We start from the raw sequence: 17,631 nt of genomic DNA, 5'->3' as shown, positions 1-17,631 counted from the left end.
ACGCTATGCCAAATTTCGTGCAAATCGAAAGATATATAGGGTCTTTGGTGCACCAATTACCTTAAATCGGATGAAAATATACATGGGAGCTATATCTAAATCTCAACCGATTTTCACGAAACTTAGCACACATTATTATATAAGCAATTCAGTACGCTATTCCAAATTTCGTGCAAATCGAAAGATATATAGGGTCTTTGGTGCACCAATAACCTTAAATCGGATGAAAATACACATGGGAGCTATATCTAAATCTGAACCGATTTTCACGAAACTTTGCACACATCTTTCTAGACTTAATTCAGTACGCTATTCCAAAATCCGTGCAAATCAAAAGATTTCCAGGGACTTTATTGGACTATTTACCTAACATCGGGCGAAACTATATATGAGAGCTATATCTAAATCTGAACCGATTTTCACGAAACTTTGCACACATCTTTCTAGACTTAATTCAGTACGCTATTCCAAATTTCGTGCAAATCGAAAGATATATAGGGACTTTGGTACACCATTTACCTTAAATCGGACGAAGATATATATGGGATTTTGGAAATTCGTACTAGAACGGTATGAAAAGTAATAAAAAATACTAAATATGATGTTTTTGGCGAATCGGTAGAGTTAGAATTCTTAATTTTAGAATGAGGGTCACTGCTGGAGTGTAGGATAGATGTACCAAAAGGTTTTTGGAAATTGGGACTGTACATATCCGAAAAGTATTAAAATGTACTAAATTTGGTACAATTTCGTAGCATTTCGTAGCAGACTTTAAATTTTGAATTGGGAATTAAGGATGTAAAGTAGAGTCGATATAAGGAAGGGCTTTTGTATGTGTGTACTCATATATAAGAAAAGTACTAAACAGTACTAAATTTGTTACAATTTGAAGGAACGGATAGAATTGGAATCCTAAAATTTGGTATTAGGATCACTGTTATGGTGAATGTTATTGGGAATTTTTTACTAATGTGTACCAAATGGTACTAAATTTGGTACAATTTGATTTTTTTATGAACCGATACAGCTGGAATCCAGAAATCAGGAAATAAAATTGGTTGTATGATATAGGAAGTTTTGGAAATTCGAACTTATTTGTACTAAATTTCGTACAATTTGGGCGAACCGATAGAGCTAGAAGTTGGGATAGCTTAGTAGGATTGGGGTATGTAGAAAGTTTTATGAATTCTTATTAGTGAATTAAGATTGAGAAGTAGAGTCGATATAAGGCGGTGCTTTTGTATGTGTGTACTCATATATAAGAAAAGTACTGAACAGTACTAAATTTGTTACAATTTGAATTTGGAGGAACGGATAGAGTTGGAATCCTAAAATCTGACAGTAACATTACCGTCGGTGCGTAGAATTGGGATATGTAGGTAGTTTTGGAAATGTGTACTTATTTATACTAAAAGTACTAAATGACCGATAGGTGGATCGATAGAGCTGGAGCACAGAATTTGGATATAGGATTACTATTACATTGTAGAATTGAGGTATTTTTGGAAATCCTGAAATTTGGAGTTAGGAGCACAGTTAGGTCGAAGGATTATGATATGTGAACGGTTTTAGACATTTTTACTAATGTGTACTAAATGATACTAAATTTGGTACAATTTAGTAGGAGTGTAGGAAGTTTTGGAACTTCGTAATTATGTGTACGAAAAATACTTATTGATACTACAGAGCTGTAACACTGAAATTTGGAAATACGATTACAAAGGCATTGTAGAATTGAGGCTGTTTTGAAAATTCGTACCTACGTATACTAAATGGAACTAAATTTGGTAAAATTGGAATAATTGGCGAACCGATAGAGCTTGAATCGTGAAATTTTGGAGTTAGGATCACTCAGTTACTGGGTGTAGGATTGGGGTACGTTAGAAGCTTTGGAAATTTCTACTTGTATACTAAATGGTACTAAGTTTCGTACAATTAGGATTTAGGTGAACTGATAGTGCGGGAACACTGAAATTTGGAAATAAGATTATTGTTTGAGTGTGTGATTGGGGGTATGTATGTAGTTTTGGAAATTTGTATTATAGTTACTAAATGGTATTAAATTCGATACAAATTTGTAAATTCAGATTACTGTTGGAGTGTATTGAATTGAATACTAATATGAGTACTAATGTTACTAAATTTGGTAGATTTTGAATTTTGGGCGAACTGGGATGCTAAAATTTGGAGTTAGGACCATCTTTAGTGTAGGATTGGGCTATGTAGAATGTTTTGGAAATTCGTACTAATGTGTACTAAATGGTACCAAATGTGGATTTGATAGAGCTATAACGCTGAAATTTGGAAATTAGGTTACTGTTGGAGTGTATCATGGGGTACTAAATTTGGTACAATTTAAATTTTGGTGAACCAATAGAGCTGGAATCCTGAAATTTGGACTTAGTGTCACAGTTGAGGTATAAGATTGGCATATGTAGAAAGTTTTGGTAATTTGTACTAATGTGTACTAAATGGTACCAAATTTGGATTTGGGTGAACCGATAGAGGTGGAATATTGAAATTTGGAAATAAGGTTACTGTTGGAGTGTGGATAGCATTGGGGTATGGATGTAGTTTTGGAAAATCATACTTATGGTTACTAAATTGTACTAAATTTGGTACAATTCGAGTTTTGGATGAACTGATAGAACTGGAATCCTGAAATTTTGTATTAGGATCACTGTTACGGTGAATGTTATTGGAAATTTTTACTAATGTGTACTAAATGGTACTAAATTTGGTACAATTTGATTTTTTTATGAACCGATAGAGCTGGAATCCTGAAATCAGAAAATAAAATTGTTTGTATGATATAGGAAGTTTTGGAAATTCGAACTAATTTGTACTAAATGGTACTCAATTTGGTACCATTTGGGTGAACCGATAGAGCTGGAATCGTGAAATCAGGAGTTAGGATCGCTTAGTAGGATTGGGGAATGTAGAAATTTTATGAATTCTCACTAATGTTGATGGCACTAAATTTTGATTTCGGTGAACCGATAGCGTTGGAATCCTGAAATTGGGAAATACGATTTCTATTGGTCTTATGATATGGGTAGTTAAAAAATTTGTACTTAGGTGTACTATGTGGTACTAAATTTATATAATTTTGATTTATTAAACGAAATGAGAGAACATTTTTTAGTTACCAGGAATTTCGCTGAGAAAATTAGTTTAAAACCTTAAAAATGCCCAAAATGAGCCGGGACCTTTATGTGCTATATAAAAATTAGGACTTATATTGATCATTTTATGTAGAACTATATTTCAGCCTTCAAAATCCCTTTATACAAAATTAACGTCACATTGGTGGAAAAATGCGACTAAACCCCTCAACATATCCAAAGGGGTCGGTACCGTTATATGTGAGCTATACTAAAAACGCAAACCCATGTTGATAACTTTTAGTGGGAAGATTTGGAGGCCAGCCTAGATCTGTATGTCAGTTTTCAAGAACCCTTTAAACTAAATTACAGTCACATCGATGTAAAAATTCGGCTAAAACTTTCAAAATACCGAAAATGGGTATTTTGAAAGTTTTAGCCGCTATACCAAAAATTTTAGAAGCTATACCAAAAATTATAATTATAATTTTTGATAGTACAATTTAACGCCCCATGAGAATCTGAAAATTATATTAGAGCCAATACGATTGAAAAATGTGCTAAAGCTCTAAAAAATACCAAAAATTGGTAATTACCACTATATTGGAAATATCCGGAAATTGGGTTGGATATTGATAATTTTTGGTAGAGATATTTTCTATTTTCAATGAGAATCCAAAATAAAAATATACAGCCAATTGGATTGAAACACGTGCCCAAATTCCTCAAAATTCGGGATATAGCCTCCTATAAATAGTGGATCAACCTAATGAGAACCTAAAATATTTCAAACATTTTAGTTATATAAGTGACAAAATCGGGGTCTACACCTAAGAGTAGACTGATATGTAGAATTTTAAATAAGGAGATTTCAAAATAACAAATTATTGCCAATTTGGAAGAATCCGTACCAATCAACACGGGCCTTTTTTGGGAGCGAAGTGTCAAATTATGGATGTGCACATTATCACGATTTGCGTTCATCGATGCCTACTTGTCGTGAATTGACGCCGAGACCAAAAATGTATGTAGTAGCCCTCGTACATAAATCCTTCCCCAAATCAGAAACTCTAACCACTGTATTAATTGCATTATTCTTGTTTTTGTTGTTGTTGTTTTTTCTGCCGTACACATTAAAACACTTAGTACAACAATACAAATATGTACAAGCTGGCTAATTGCATGAGGAGGCGGATTGGTGGGGCTTCATATCTGAGAACTTCGTATATACTACCTAACATATGCAGATATGTGTGTGAATGATCGAATGATTAAGTCCATTAAAATCCCCAGCCAAAAATGGTGAAAACATGGCAAAAAATGGGTGTTGGTATTTACGTTCGTACGTACTACCAACAGCAACAACAACACCACCACCAACAAGAACAACAACAATGATAATAACAACAATAACAACGCAGCGTACAGGCGTATAAACAAAGTCATTGTTGTTAGTTTTTGTTGTGCGGTGGCCAAACATCAATTTAGTACCAAATTGAATAGAACAGCCAAAAGACGTCGATATCTCTGAACTGAGACTGAAAACAACAAAAAACGCAGAACGAAACAAAAAAGTAAATATAGGCGAAACAATCGTGAAATCGAATCTGTGGGTATGTAATTATTTAATAAAAAAATAAATAATTATTTTAATGGCAAATTATTAAAGAAAATTGGATTTTTTATATCCTCGCCCGTATGGCCTTACAGGGTGAACTATTATAATTTTAATCGGTCATAATTGTGTCACGTTGAAATATCGGTTTTACGGGCAAATTCGGATAATTCTGTTTAGACCAGCTGAAAGGAGTCTTTATAGACGAGCTGAAGCAGGGAGTCTTTATAGACGAGCTGAAGCAGGGAGTCTTTATAGACGAGCTGAAGCAGGGTGTCTTTATAGACGAGCTGAAGCAGGGTGTCTTTATAGACGAGCTGAAGGGAATCTTTATAGACGAGTCGAAGGGAGTCTTTATAGACGAGCTGAAGCAGGGAGTCTTTAAAGACGAGCTGAAGCAGGGAGTCTTTATAGACGAGCTGAAGCAGGGAGTCTTTATAGACGAGCTGAAGCAGGGAGTCTTTATAGACGAGCTGAAGCAGGGAGTCTTTATAGACGAGCTGAAGCAGGGAGTCTTTATAGACGAGCTGAAGCAGGGAGTCTTTATAGACGAGCTGAAGCAGGGAGTCTTTATAGACGAGCTGAAGCAGGGAGTCTTTATAGACGAGCTGAAGCAGGGAGTCTTTATAGACGAGCTGAAGCAGGGAGTCTTTATAGACGAGCTGAAGCAGGGAGTCTTTATAGACGAGCTGAAGCAAGGAGTCTTTATAGACGAGCTGAAGCAGGGAGTCTTTATAGACGAGCTGAAGCAGGGAGTCTTTATAGACGAGCTGAAGCAGGGAGTCTTTATAGACGAGCTGAAGCAGGGAGTCTTTATAGACGAGCTGAAGCAGGGAGTCTTTATAGACGAGCTGAAGCAGGGAGTCTTTATAGACGAGCTGAAGCAGGGAGTCTTTATAGACGAGCTGAAGCAGGGAGTCTTTATAGACGAGCTGGAGCAGGGAGTGTTTATAGACGAGCTGAAGCAAGGAGTCTTTATAGACGAGCTGAAGCAGGGAGTCTTTATAGACGAGCTGAAGCAGGAAGTCTTTATAGACGAGCTGAAGCAGGGAGTCTTTATAGACGAGCTGAAGCAGGGAGTCTTTATAGACGAGCTGAAGCAGGGAGTCTTTATAGACGAGCTGAAGCAGGGAGTCTTTACAGACGTGCTGAAAGGGGTTTTTATAGATGAGTTGAAGACAGGTTAAGGGAGTTTTAATCGACGAGCTGAGGGGAGTCTTTATCTATGAGCTGATCAGGGAGTCTTTATAGATGAGTTGAAGAGAGTCTTTATAGACGAATTGAAGTTTTCCTTATAGACGAGCTGAAGCAAGAGTCTTTATGGACGACCTGAAGCAGGGATCTTTATAGACGAGCTGAAGCAGGGAGTCTTTTTCGACGAGCTGAAGCAGGGAGTCTTTATAGATGAGCTGAAGCAGGGAGTCTTTATAGACGAGCTGAAGCAGGGAGTCTTTTTCGACGAGCTGAAGCAGGGAGTCTTTTTCGACGAGCTGAAGGGAGTCTTTATAGACGAGCTGAAGCAGGGAGTCTTTATAGACGATGAGCTGAAGGGAGTCTTTATAGACGAATTGAAGGTAATCTTTATAGGCGAGTTAAAGGGAGTCATTATAGGCGATCTATAAACTCTGCAATAAACCACAGAGTCACATGGGGAAATTTCTAGAGACAAGCTGAAGATCATGAAAATGAAGGATCGAGTTGAAGGTCAGACTTTAAAGCATAGTTTAAAAGGAAGAGAGCCAGCTACTCATTTTGAAAACAGATATCCTCTATGAATTATTTTTTAACTTAAATTTTGTGAAAATCGGATCGTTTGATAATAGAAGTAATCGGTATGCCAATTGTACTGACGTCATTAGGCCAAATATTATAGATAACAAAAAGAAGGCAAAATCGTAATTTCAGTTATCTCTAAACTTCCCATTCTTTGTTATAATTTATTATGCTAACATTTGAAATGTGTGTGTTTTGTTTTTTTTTTTGTTGATGAGGGGCTCGGCTAAATTTTGAATACTGAACTTGTATATTATTTTACGAACACACTATTTGGGATATCATTTCTTCATATGAGTGAATTGGCGAATTGAAGGCAATGTGAAATCTATGGTTCCCAGACGAAGGAGAATTTCTTTGGAAAATAAATGTACAAACAACTCCTAATATTAATATACCTTAAAATAATTCGAAATATTGGCCTTTGACCCACCTCCCTGATGTTTCACATTTTTTTTTTTGCCAAAAATCGTTTTTTAACCTAGCTCCCATCCAGGGTGTTACGCAGTTAATATCCACCACCAACATTATCGATACTAACGAAGTATTGTCATGTCAGGTCTGGGACTTCTGACCTGTTATATATGGAATAAGAATAGTATGCAAATAATAGTACATATTCTATTTATAATGACGAACGCCATCTATTAGTTGTGTGCCAATGTATTATATGAGAAATAAAGATTATAGTGCATACTTTTAGGCGGCAAAGTTGTTAAAGAATATTTGTGAATTAAATCTATAGAATTTTCTATCACTATTTTCCTAGCATTAAAAATACTATAATAATTTGAAATTATTTTTTTTATCATTAAAAATTAATTAAAAAATATTTGTTTTTCTCATTTCAGATGGCATTCTTAGGCATCTTTTAAATCATCGCTACATACAATAGCTGAGAAGTTTGTCAGCTGCATAATTATATTTTGTATTCTCTATTATTTTTTATATCAAATATTATCAATGCATTTCATTTGAAATTCTTTATTATTTTCTTAACATCTTCAACAAAAGTTACCTGTATTATTTTTTCTTCTTTTTATTTTTTATTATAAAATATTATCTTAATTATACCACAAAAATTAGCAAATGTTTAATATTAAACATTTATGACACCATCATCGTCATCATCAGTTCAAGTGATATTATAAATTTAAGTAAAAATTACATCATTCATTTGTTCGTTAGCTGAGATCATCATCGTTGCAGTTCTACCGAGGCTCTAACGACGAATGGATGCCTTTACAATATTTTGCATTTATTTTTGGTTTCTATTTTTCATAATATTCGGACCAATGGTATTTTTCATATGCATCCATTTGCCAGAGGTATCTGTGCAATATATTAAGAAATTACGTTTTTAGTTAAATAAGGATTTTTTTTTGTATTTTTTAAGAAATATATATTACAAAAATAAAATATACATTTTATAACATTTATGAACAGAATTACAAATAATGAAGTTTTCCTTTTAGACGAGCTGAAGGGAGCCTTTATAGACGAGTTGAAGCAGGGAGTCTTTATAGACGAGCTCAATCAGGGAGTCTTTATAGACGAGCTGAAGCAGAGAGTCTTTAGAGACGAGCTGAAGCAGGGAGTCTTTATAGACGAGTTGAAGCAGGGAGTCTTTATAGACGAGTTGAAGCAGGGAGTCTTTAAAGACGAGCTGCAGCAGGGAGTCTTTATAGACCAGCTGCAGCAGGGAGTCTTTATAGACCAGCTGAAGCAGGCAGTCTTTATAGAAGAGCTGCAGCAGGGAGTCTTTATAGACGAGCTGAAGCAGGGAGTCTTTATAGACGAGCTGAAGCAGGGAGTCTTTATAGACGAGCTTAAGCAGGGAGTCTTTATAGACGAGCTTAAGCAGGGAGTCTTTATAGACGAGCTTAAGCAGGGAGTCTTTATAGACGAGCTGAAGGGAGTCTTTATAGAAGAACTCAAGCAGGGAGTCTTTATAGACGAGCTGAAGCAGGGAGTCTTTATAGACGAGCTGAAGCAGGCAGTCGTTATAAACGAGCTGAAGCACGGAATTTTTATAGACGAGCTGATGCAGGGAGTCTTTATAGACGAGCTGAAGCAGGGAGTCTTTATAGACGAGCTGAAGCAGGAGTCTTTATAGACGAGTTGAAGCAGGGAGTCTTTAAAGACGAGCTGCAGTAGGGATTCTTTAATGACGAGCTGCAGCAGGGATTCTTTAATGACGAGCTGCAGCAGGGAGTCTTTGTAGACGAGCTGCAGCAGGGAGTCTTTATAGACGAGCTGCAACAGGGAGTCTTTATAGACGAGCTGCAGCAGGGAGTCTTTATAGACGAGCTGAAGCAGGGAGTCTTTATAGACGAGCTGAAGCAGGGAGTGTTTATAGACGAGCTGAAGCAGGGAGTCTTTATAGACGAGCTGAAGCAGGGAGTCTTTATAGACGAGCTGAAGCAGGGAGTCTTTATAGACGAGCTGAAGCAGGGAGTCTTTATAGACGAGCTGAAGCAGGGAGTCTTTGTAGACGAGCTGAAGCAGGGAGTCTTTGTAGACGAGCTGAAGCAGGGAGTCTTTATAGATGAGGTGAAGCAGGGAGTCTTTATAGATGAGCTGAAGCACGGAGTCTTTATAGAAGAGCTGAAGCAGTGAGTCTTTATAGACGAGCTGAAGCAGTGAGTCTTTATAGACGAGCTGAAGCAGTGAGTCTTTATAGACGAGCTGAAGTAGGGAGTCTTTATAGACGAGCTGAAGCAGGGAGTCTTTATAGACGAGCTGAAGCAGGGAGTGTTTATAGACGAGCTGAAGCAGGGAGTCTTTATAGACAAGCTGAAGCTGGGAGTCTTTTTAGACAAGTTTAACAGGGGATCATTTTAGTCGAGCTGGAGGGAGTTAGGAAACCTTTATAAGAGAATCAAGAAGGAGGGTTTATAGAAGAGGTCATGTTTTTTTTTGACACCCTGAACCCCAAGAAATCTGTATAGATGAGTTGAAGTTGAATCTCGGGACGCTTTACAGGTGTAATAAAGCCAATGAGTCTTTATTTCTTTATGGACTTTGGACGGAGTTGTATTTGTAGTCGTTGTGTGGTGTAGGAAATCTTTGTAGGCGGTTGAATCGAACTGGAATTTAGGGTATAGTTATATTTGAGAGGGATTCTTTATGCGTTTTAGAGACGTGGGATGTATTTTCTTTTGCAGGTGAAAAAATCTTCTTCATACAGAAGGCATATGATAAATGGTATGCTAGGTCCTTCTTCTATGTATAGAAAATCTTTGATACATTGAATTAAAAAGAGCTATAATAGGTATACTATATTTAAAAGAACTATGTGCGGTCTCCAATGAGTAAAAGTTCTCTGAAAGGTTTTTCATTTATGGAAAACATGAAAAATGTCCTTGAAGATCTCTGGAAGGTATTCTAAGTAGAGAAGGCGCCAATAAAGGTCTTCATAATCAATTTTTTTTATATACATTTAAGGATATTCCAAATTCTACTAACTTTGATACAAACACTCGTCAATATCTTCATCGGTTTTCGTTTGATCTCTAATATATGGGCTATGGGCAAATGATTTATTCCGTTTCAAAGTCACAGCAGTATTCCAGCTCCATTTCCTCATCCATGCCACAACCAAGTAATTTCACATCCCTAATTTGTTGAATAAAATTCAACGATATTATTAATTGATCCGCAGTTTTATGGCTAATGGGAAGAGCAGTAATATCCAAAGAAATTAAAACCGAATGTTCCCTCAATAACTCATGGGTCACACAACAAATAAATCCCACTTCAGTTAAATAAGCCACACCCTTTAAATTCAACGAAGAGATGTGGGAAGTTCCCAAAACATTGGAAATCAAAGCAGGGCAGGGTCACATCGGTTATGGGATTTCGTGCTAAACCCAAATATTCTAAAGGTCCTTGGGTGTAGTGGTTTATCGATTCTTCCAAGGCCATTTGCGTTTCTTTACCCAATTGATTGGATTCCAATTCTAAGCATCACAAACTTGTGGTATTTTCGAAGAGTTCTGAAAATGCATTATCACAATCATCCATTAACTGGCCATATCCAAAATCCACAGTTTCCAAATTCGGCACATTTTTGCAAATTCGAATTATGGTTAAAAGCTTTTCGGTAAAAACTATTGCCTCAATATGCCACTAAAATAAAGGTAATTTGGAAATAGCACACCCATGAAAATAAGGCCTAGGAGTCTTTACAGATGTGCTGGAGGCATTCTATATAGCTTCCTATTTATTATGATTTACGGGGGATCTACTGTATCTACAAATCAAAAAACTGACTATTTTTTTGGTTAGAAACTTTTTCAATCTAAAAAAAAAATAAAAGTATGGAAGAACAAACCTCCTTGGAAGAATTTTCAATACCAATCCATGTTAATACATTTGCCTTTCCCAATGAGCATCAATTACGATTGGTCCACGAAGTCTATCGACCATCGGAGAAGGTTCAGAAACTTGAAAGGCATCGCAGCACCTATCCTGAACTGTTTATTGAAAATTACAATTTGGGAACATTGGCAGACCTTGCGGTACGTTCTTTGGCTAGGGCATATGGTCCTGATCCTTTACCCATAATTACCGAAGATCCTTTGAAATTAACGGTACATTATGATGCGTTGGATGTGAATCTTCCCTTAAAACAATGCTATCACCTCACCAATGAGAGGTTTTGGAAGAGAGTGGTCTTGAGTAAACATCCGGATAAGAGTTTGGGGCTACAGCCCCATGTGAATTGGAAAAATGTGGGAGTTTCCTTGAAACTACAGGAAATGGTGGAAGCTTGTCCTGCAGAATATTGGCCGGAGGAGGAAATGAGGGAGTTATTGCAGATGATTCAGGAATTTGTCCACGAACTCCACATCAAGCGTTTACAGTCTTTGATGGAAAGGTCTTTTGAGAAATATTATCGACCGCAAATCGATACTTCGTCGGATGAAGATGATGAGTCTAACGAAGAGGTTACTGATTCAACTGTTCCCACCTCAGAAGAAGAGGAGGGCGAGGCGGAAGCAGCAAACGAGTTATTCTCCTTTAAGACTGAATCCCAAATAGCTTTGGCTGAACACTTGGCCGAAGAAAAAGCCAAACGTAAAATGGCACGACAAATTCTTCGACAAGATAAAGCCAATGCTCGTCGGGAGAGAGAAGAACGTCGGGCAAAACGTGAAGCGAAACGTCTTGAGAAGGAACAACCTCCAGAGAAACCTAAAAAGAAGAAAACGAAACAACCGAATAGTGTCTTTGAGATAGAAATTTCCGAAAGTGAAGATGATGGGGAGCAGTATATTTTGGATCGTCGGAATTTGGAGCTCTATTTGAATCATCTTCGAGGCTACAGCTATCCACCGGAACATTGTCATCACATAGATCTTAGTTTTGTACAACATTTGAAGAGTTTAACAGAGTTTACCATCGAGTTTTTGGGGCCTCTTCAGGGTAGACAATATCATCACAGACATTTCAATTTTTCCCATGATGATATCAAGAGGTTGGCTCAGTAAGGGCGGAATTTATTTTTGGAAAAACAGAAAATTCTCGATTTAATTATGTTCTAGGGGCATATCATTCCTATCGCTATTAAAAATATTTCGTTTGCGCAACAGTCGAATGGATTCCGAAAAACTTTTAACCCTGATACGAGGCTTAAAAGATTTACCCCACTTGGAAACTGTGGACTTTGGCTGTGATCAGCTAATGGATGATTGTGGCAATGCTCTGTATGAGCTCTTCGAAAATACCACAAGTTTGCGAAATTTAGAATTGGAATCGAATCAATTGTGTGAAGAAACGCTAAGGACATTGGGAGAATCTATAAACCACTACAGCCAAGGAACTTTAGAATATTTGGGTTTAGCACGAAATCCCATAACGGATGAGGCTCTGCATGCCTTGATTTCAAATATTGTCGATACCTCACATATCTCTTCGTTGAATTTAAAGAGTGTGACTTATTTAACAGACGATGGGTTTATTTGTTGTCTGGCTCATGAATTATTGAGGGAACATCCCGTTTTAATTTCTTTGGATATTACAGCTATTCCCCTTAGCCAAAAAGCTGCGGATCAGTTGATGATATCGTTGAATTTAAATCAGAAAATTAAAGATGTGAAATATCTTGGCTGTGGCCTGGATGAAGAAACGGAGTTGGATATTGCTCTGATTTTGAAACGGAATAAATTTATTGCCGAAAATCCATATATTGGAGATCAAACGAAAACCGATGAAGATATCGACGAGTATTTGAATCAAACAAAGTGAGTAGAATTTGGAATATCTTTAAAATTATATATATGGATTATGTTAGACCTTCCAAGGGATCTTCTGTACTTACAATACCTTCCCACTATACATATCAGACCTTTCAGAGATCTTCAGGGCTGTTTTCCTTACGTTCAGAGGCCGATTGGAGTTATTTTTACTTAGAATATCAATCATAGCTCCCTTCCGTCTGCTAAAACTACATCCTGTTTATGTACACCTACAGCACACAAATATTTCCTACACAACCCACTTCAGATCGGCTGCAAAAACCCTTCTTTTTAGACTACCTGTCCCTCTCGTCTAATAGACTCCTTGAGCTTCAACTGTTCTATAAAGACCCCCGAGTTTAGCTCACGTATAAAACACTACCTGAGCTTCTACTAACTTATAAAAACTCCCTGAGTTCCGGCCCATCTATAAAGACTCCCTGCTTCAGCTCGTCTATAAAGACTCCCAGCTTCAGCTCTTCCATATAGACCCTCCAACTCCATCGTATATAAAGAAACCCTTCGATCTTGTATATAAGATCCTTCAGCTCGTCTATAAAGACTCCCTGCTTCAGCTCGTCTATAAAAACTCCCTGCTTCAGCTCGTCTATAAAAACTCCCTGTTTCAGCTCATCTATAAAGACTCCCTGCTTCAGCTCGTCTATAAAGACTCCCTGATTCAGCTCGTCTATAAAGACTTCCTGCTTCAGCTCGTCTATAAAGACTCTCTACTTCAGCTCGTCTATAAAGACTCCCTGCTTCAGCTCCTCTATAAAGAGTCCCTGTTTCAGCTCGTCTATAAAGACTCCCTGTTTCAGCTCGTCTATAAAGACTCCCTGTTTCAGCTCGTCTATAAAGACTCCCTGTTTCAGCTCGTCTATAAAGACTCCCTGTTTCAGCTCGTCTATAAAGACTCGCTGCTTCAGCTCGTCTATAAAGACTCGCTGCTTCAGCTCGTCTATAAAGACTCGCTGCTTCAGCTCGTCTATAAAGACTCGCTGCTTCAGCTCGTCTATAAAGACTCCCTGCTTCAGCTCGTCTATAAAGACTCCCTGCTTCAGCTCGTCTATAAAGACTCCCTGCTTCAGCTCGTCTATAAAGACTCCCTGCTTCAGCTCGTCTATAAAGACTCCCTGCTTCAGCTCGTCTATAAAGACTCCCTGCTTCAGCTCGTCTATAAAGACTCCCTGCTTCAGCTCGTCTATAAAGGCTCCCTGCTTCAGCTCGTCTATAAAGGCTCCCTTCAGCTCGTCTATAAATACTCCCTTCAGCTCGTCTATAAAGACTCCCTTCAGCTCGTCTATAAAGACTCCCTTCAGCTCGTCTTCAAAGACTCCCTTCAGGTCGTCTATAAAGGCTCCCTGCTTCAGCGCGTCTATAAAGACTCCCTGCTTCAGCTCGTTTATAAAAACTCCCTTCAGCTCTTCTATAAAGACTCCCTGCTTCAGCTCGTCTGAAGCTGAAGTAGCTTCAGGGCTAGTTTATAAAGAATATTTTTGTTTTTTCAAATTTTATCTCTATTCCTCTTAGGAATCCCATACTTCTACGAGTTTTAGAGGAAAGAGAAAAACGCCGAGAATGCCTTTCTCGCAAACCCAAGGATTTTATTGAATCGCCACAATCCTCGCGATTACCAAGTCAAGAAACATTTAAACTCGAGACCTATGGAAGTGTTTATGAACAGGAAACTGCACGGTCGCGGGAACCATTTGTCTATGAACCCAACACATTTGACGAACGGGAATTTTTGGAACATCTTTATTTGCCAGGACCCAAAAATCGTTATTACTACTTCAAAGCCTCGAGAGATGGAAACTAAAACTTACCTTTCTATTGTTATTCCGAATTGTATGTGTGTGGTTGATTTGTTGTGCAAAACAAATCGATTTCTATAGTAACAAAATTTCCGATTATTTTTTATTTGTTTGTTTGATTTTTATTGCAAAATTCCTTTTTCCACTGTTATTCTTTATTCGAAAAAAAGGGAAATAAAGAAAAATCAAATAAGTTTGATTTGACAAGTTTTGTTTTCTATATATTTTCCAAATCAAATCAATTGCAAAAATAGTTTTTTTTCTTAACTTATATTTTTATAAATAATAATTATTAAAACATAATAAAGAAAACAGTCGTGAAAATAGATTTTCTTCTTGTATTTTATTTGTGAACAAAATTGTTTTTAACAAATTTCGAATAGAAATTGTTGTGCTGAAAAAAAAAATGCCAAATCAGTCCAATGCAGCTGTTGATAGAAAAGTTAAAATTGGTTTGCAGAGTGTGGCAGGCGGTTCGACAGGAGCTGGTGGCGACAAGTCATCGATGAAAGGCAAAGGGTCACATAAAGTGGTAAGTTTCGATTTTGTCAAGGCATACATCGCAATACATAAAAAAATGTCATTTCTTTTTGGCTTTATCAGGATTTCGCTTGTTCATGGCCCTAGTCCAATTGTCCAAATTTTCGCATTTTAAATGTGCACCTCATTGTGAAGGGACCTGTTTATTTTAAAGAAGTTTAAAATTATTTTTTGAGTCGTCCGCGTACCTTTGGCGTTCAGTCGTTGCAAACTTGGGGAAAGATCTAGCGATGCCAATAACATGGATATATGTTCTAAATAAGGTATTCGACAATGTGTGGATATGGCATGAAACGTTGTCTGCTGAGTGGCTGAATTTCTATCATCCCAGACGAATGATGGCATCTCTTTAACAACTTTAACAACGCATTTGCCATGCCTTAGTCTTTGGCGTATCGGATCTTTACTCACATTACTTAGCGGTCTTGTAACAGAACGGTTGTTCCATAAGAAGAGCTAAAAATTATTTCCAAGCGCGTCGAAAAGACCATGTTCCGAAATGTTGTTTCCTACTTGGTCTCTCCATCTGATTCTGCGTGAACCATCACTTGGTTCGTTTTTATATGTCTTTTGAGTCGCTGCAGCTCGATCCGTCTGACTCTGTCGATGTCCGAGAATAGATGGTATAGCTCATGGTTCATTCGACGGCGATATTCAATGTCGACAAAGATCGGCCCATAGTTCTTTCGGACCATTTTTTTCTCTCAAACACTCCAAGAGCTGCCTCATTTGCTTGCCCATGTACCCATGCTTCAGATCCATACAACAGCACGGCTAATATCAGCGTCTTGTAGACCGTGAGTTTGGTCTGGCGAAAGGTGGCATTGCTTTTGAGTTGCTTACTCAGACCATTTGTTGGCCAACATTATTCTCCTCCGGATTTCTAAGCTGATATTATTAGTTTCGTTTAGGGCGGTGCCGAGGTATATAAAATCGTTTTCAAGTTCCAACGTTGATCCGAGTCTACTGGACGTCTTGGACGTTGATACCATCAGCTTGGTCTTCTCGCTATTTACTGCAAGTCCAACTTTGACAGACTCCTCTTCAATTTGTTCAAATGTGGCTTTTAACGCTCTCAATGATCGACCCATTATGTCGATGTCATCGGCGAGTAGCATATGCTGTTTGGTGTACAGCGGGCCATTTCTGTTCACACTGCATCTCATATGACCTTTTCCAGTAGGATGTTAAACAGGTTACATGACTAACTGTCACCTTGTCTGAAGCCTCGTTCGGTATTGAAGGGCTCCGAGATGTCATTTCTGACTTTAACTGCTGACCTTGTGCCATTATACTGCATAACCGTATTAATTTTGAGAGAATTCCGAACGCACATATGGCTTTAAAGTCCTCTGAACGAATAGTGCTGTCGAATGCGGCTTTATAGTCGACGAATTGGTGAAATTTGTCGGTGTTTTTTGTTGGTCAATGGTGGATTTGCCAGGCCTGAAGCCGCATTGGTATGGTCCGATGATGTCATTGACCATTGGCTTCAATCGTTCACACAGCACACTGGATAGCACTTTATATGCGATGGGAAGGAGACTTATTCCTCTATAGTTGGCACATATCGTCTTGTCTCGTTTTGTGTGCACGGGACACTGGATGCTGAGGTTCCAATCATTGGGCATGTATTCCTCTAGCCAAATTATTCTAATCAGCTGGTGCATGCTCCTGACCAGCATCTGACCTCCACAGCACACTGGATTGCACTTTATATGCGATGGGAAGGAGACTTATTCCTCTATAGTTGGCACATATCGTCTTGTCTCCTTTTGTGTGCACGGGACCCTGGATGCTGAGGTTCCAATCAGCTGGTGCATGCTCCTGACCAGCATCTGACCTCCGGTCGTGAATAGTTCGGCTGGTAATCCATCGGCACCTGCTGCTTTAATGTTCTTCAGCCGATTAATTGCTACTCTGACCTCATCTTGGCTAGGTGGTATACAATCTATGCCGCCATCTCTTATAGGTACTGGGATATCACCTTCAACGCCACTTTTCAAAATACTCCTTCCAGATCCTTAACACGCTATCTGTATCTGACACCATATTTCCATCTTCATCTCTAAAAATCGGATCACTGTATAAAATATCTGGCGTAAAAATTCGCAGCAGATTCCATTGCGCCATTAAGGGGACCCCCATTCTCGATTATTGTGTCGATTTATTGTGTCAGTATTAAGTGACGGCTGAAGGGCTTCTCAAACTTTAAACGCATTTTTCTCGAAGCGAATGGCGGGCACGATAACTCAAAAACTAATAATCCAATCGGTTCCAAATTTTGACACGTTTCTCTGGGAGTGTATAGCTCTCGTATGAACTAGGATAAAGTCAATCGGTGAAGAAGTCCCTTATTTTTTTAACTTAATTTGTGGTAAAAAATAGGCGATTTTCCAAAAAAAAAAAAAAAAAAAAATCCAAGTTCCGCCATTTTGTTAATTGTTGTGCGAAGACAATAATCCTAGTTCATACGAGAGCCAGACATATACTCTTTCTAACACCGTTGGAATTTTCTGATTCCGATGTTTCAGTGAAGAGTT

General features: G+C 38.0%; 2 protein-coding genes across 2 annotated transcripts in view; both read left to right on the top strand.

Moving 5' to 3' along the window:
* Positions 1–10,814: 10,814 nt before the first annotated feature.
* Positions 10,815–14,553, top strand: LOC133331104 (uncharacterized). The gene is made up of 3 exons (XM_061539515.1): positions 10,815–11,983; positions 12,042–12,740; positions 14,265–14,553. The coding sequence occupies exons 1-3, from the start codon at positions 10,815–10,817 to the stop codon at positions 14,551–14,553; spliced, it is 2,157 nt and encodes a 718-aa protein (XP_061395499.1).
* Positions 14,554–15,023: 470 nt separating this feature from the next.
* The window catches only part of LOC133331093 (dynein intermediate chain 2, ciliary-like), a 37,329-nt gene continuing 34,721 nt past the window's right edge, over positions 15,024–17,631 (top strand). Inside the window, exon 1 of the mRNA XM_061539507.1 lies at positions 15,024–15,080. Within this exon, the coding sequence (XP_061395491.1) occupies positions 15,054–15,080 (27 nt within the window). The 5' untranslated portion in view covers positions 15,024–15,053. The remainder of the gene's footprint in view (positions 15,081–17,631) is intronic.

This window comes from Musca vetustissima, unplaced genomic scaffold (genome assembly GCF_032173495.1).
Source record: "Musca vetustissima isolate MV318-11 ecotype Yass unplaced genomic scaffold, APGP_CSIRO_Mvet_v1 utg7326, whole genome shotgun sequence".
NCBI lineage: Eukaryota > Metazoa > Arthropoda > Insecta > Diptera > Muscidae > Musca > Musca vetustissima.
The sequence above is the reverse complement of the archived record's forward strand: the minus strand, read 5'-3'. Positions and strand labels throughout refer to the sequence as shown.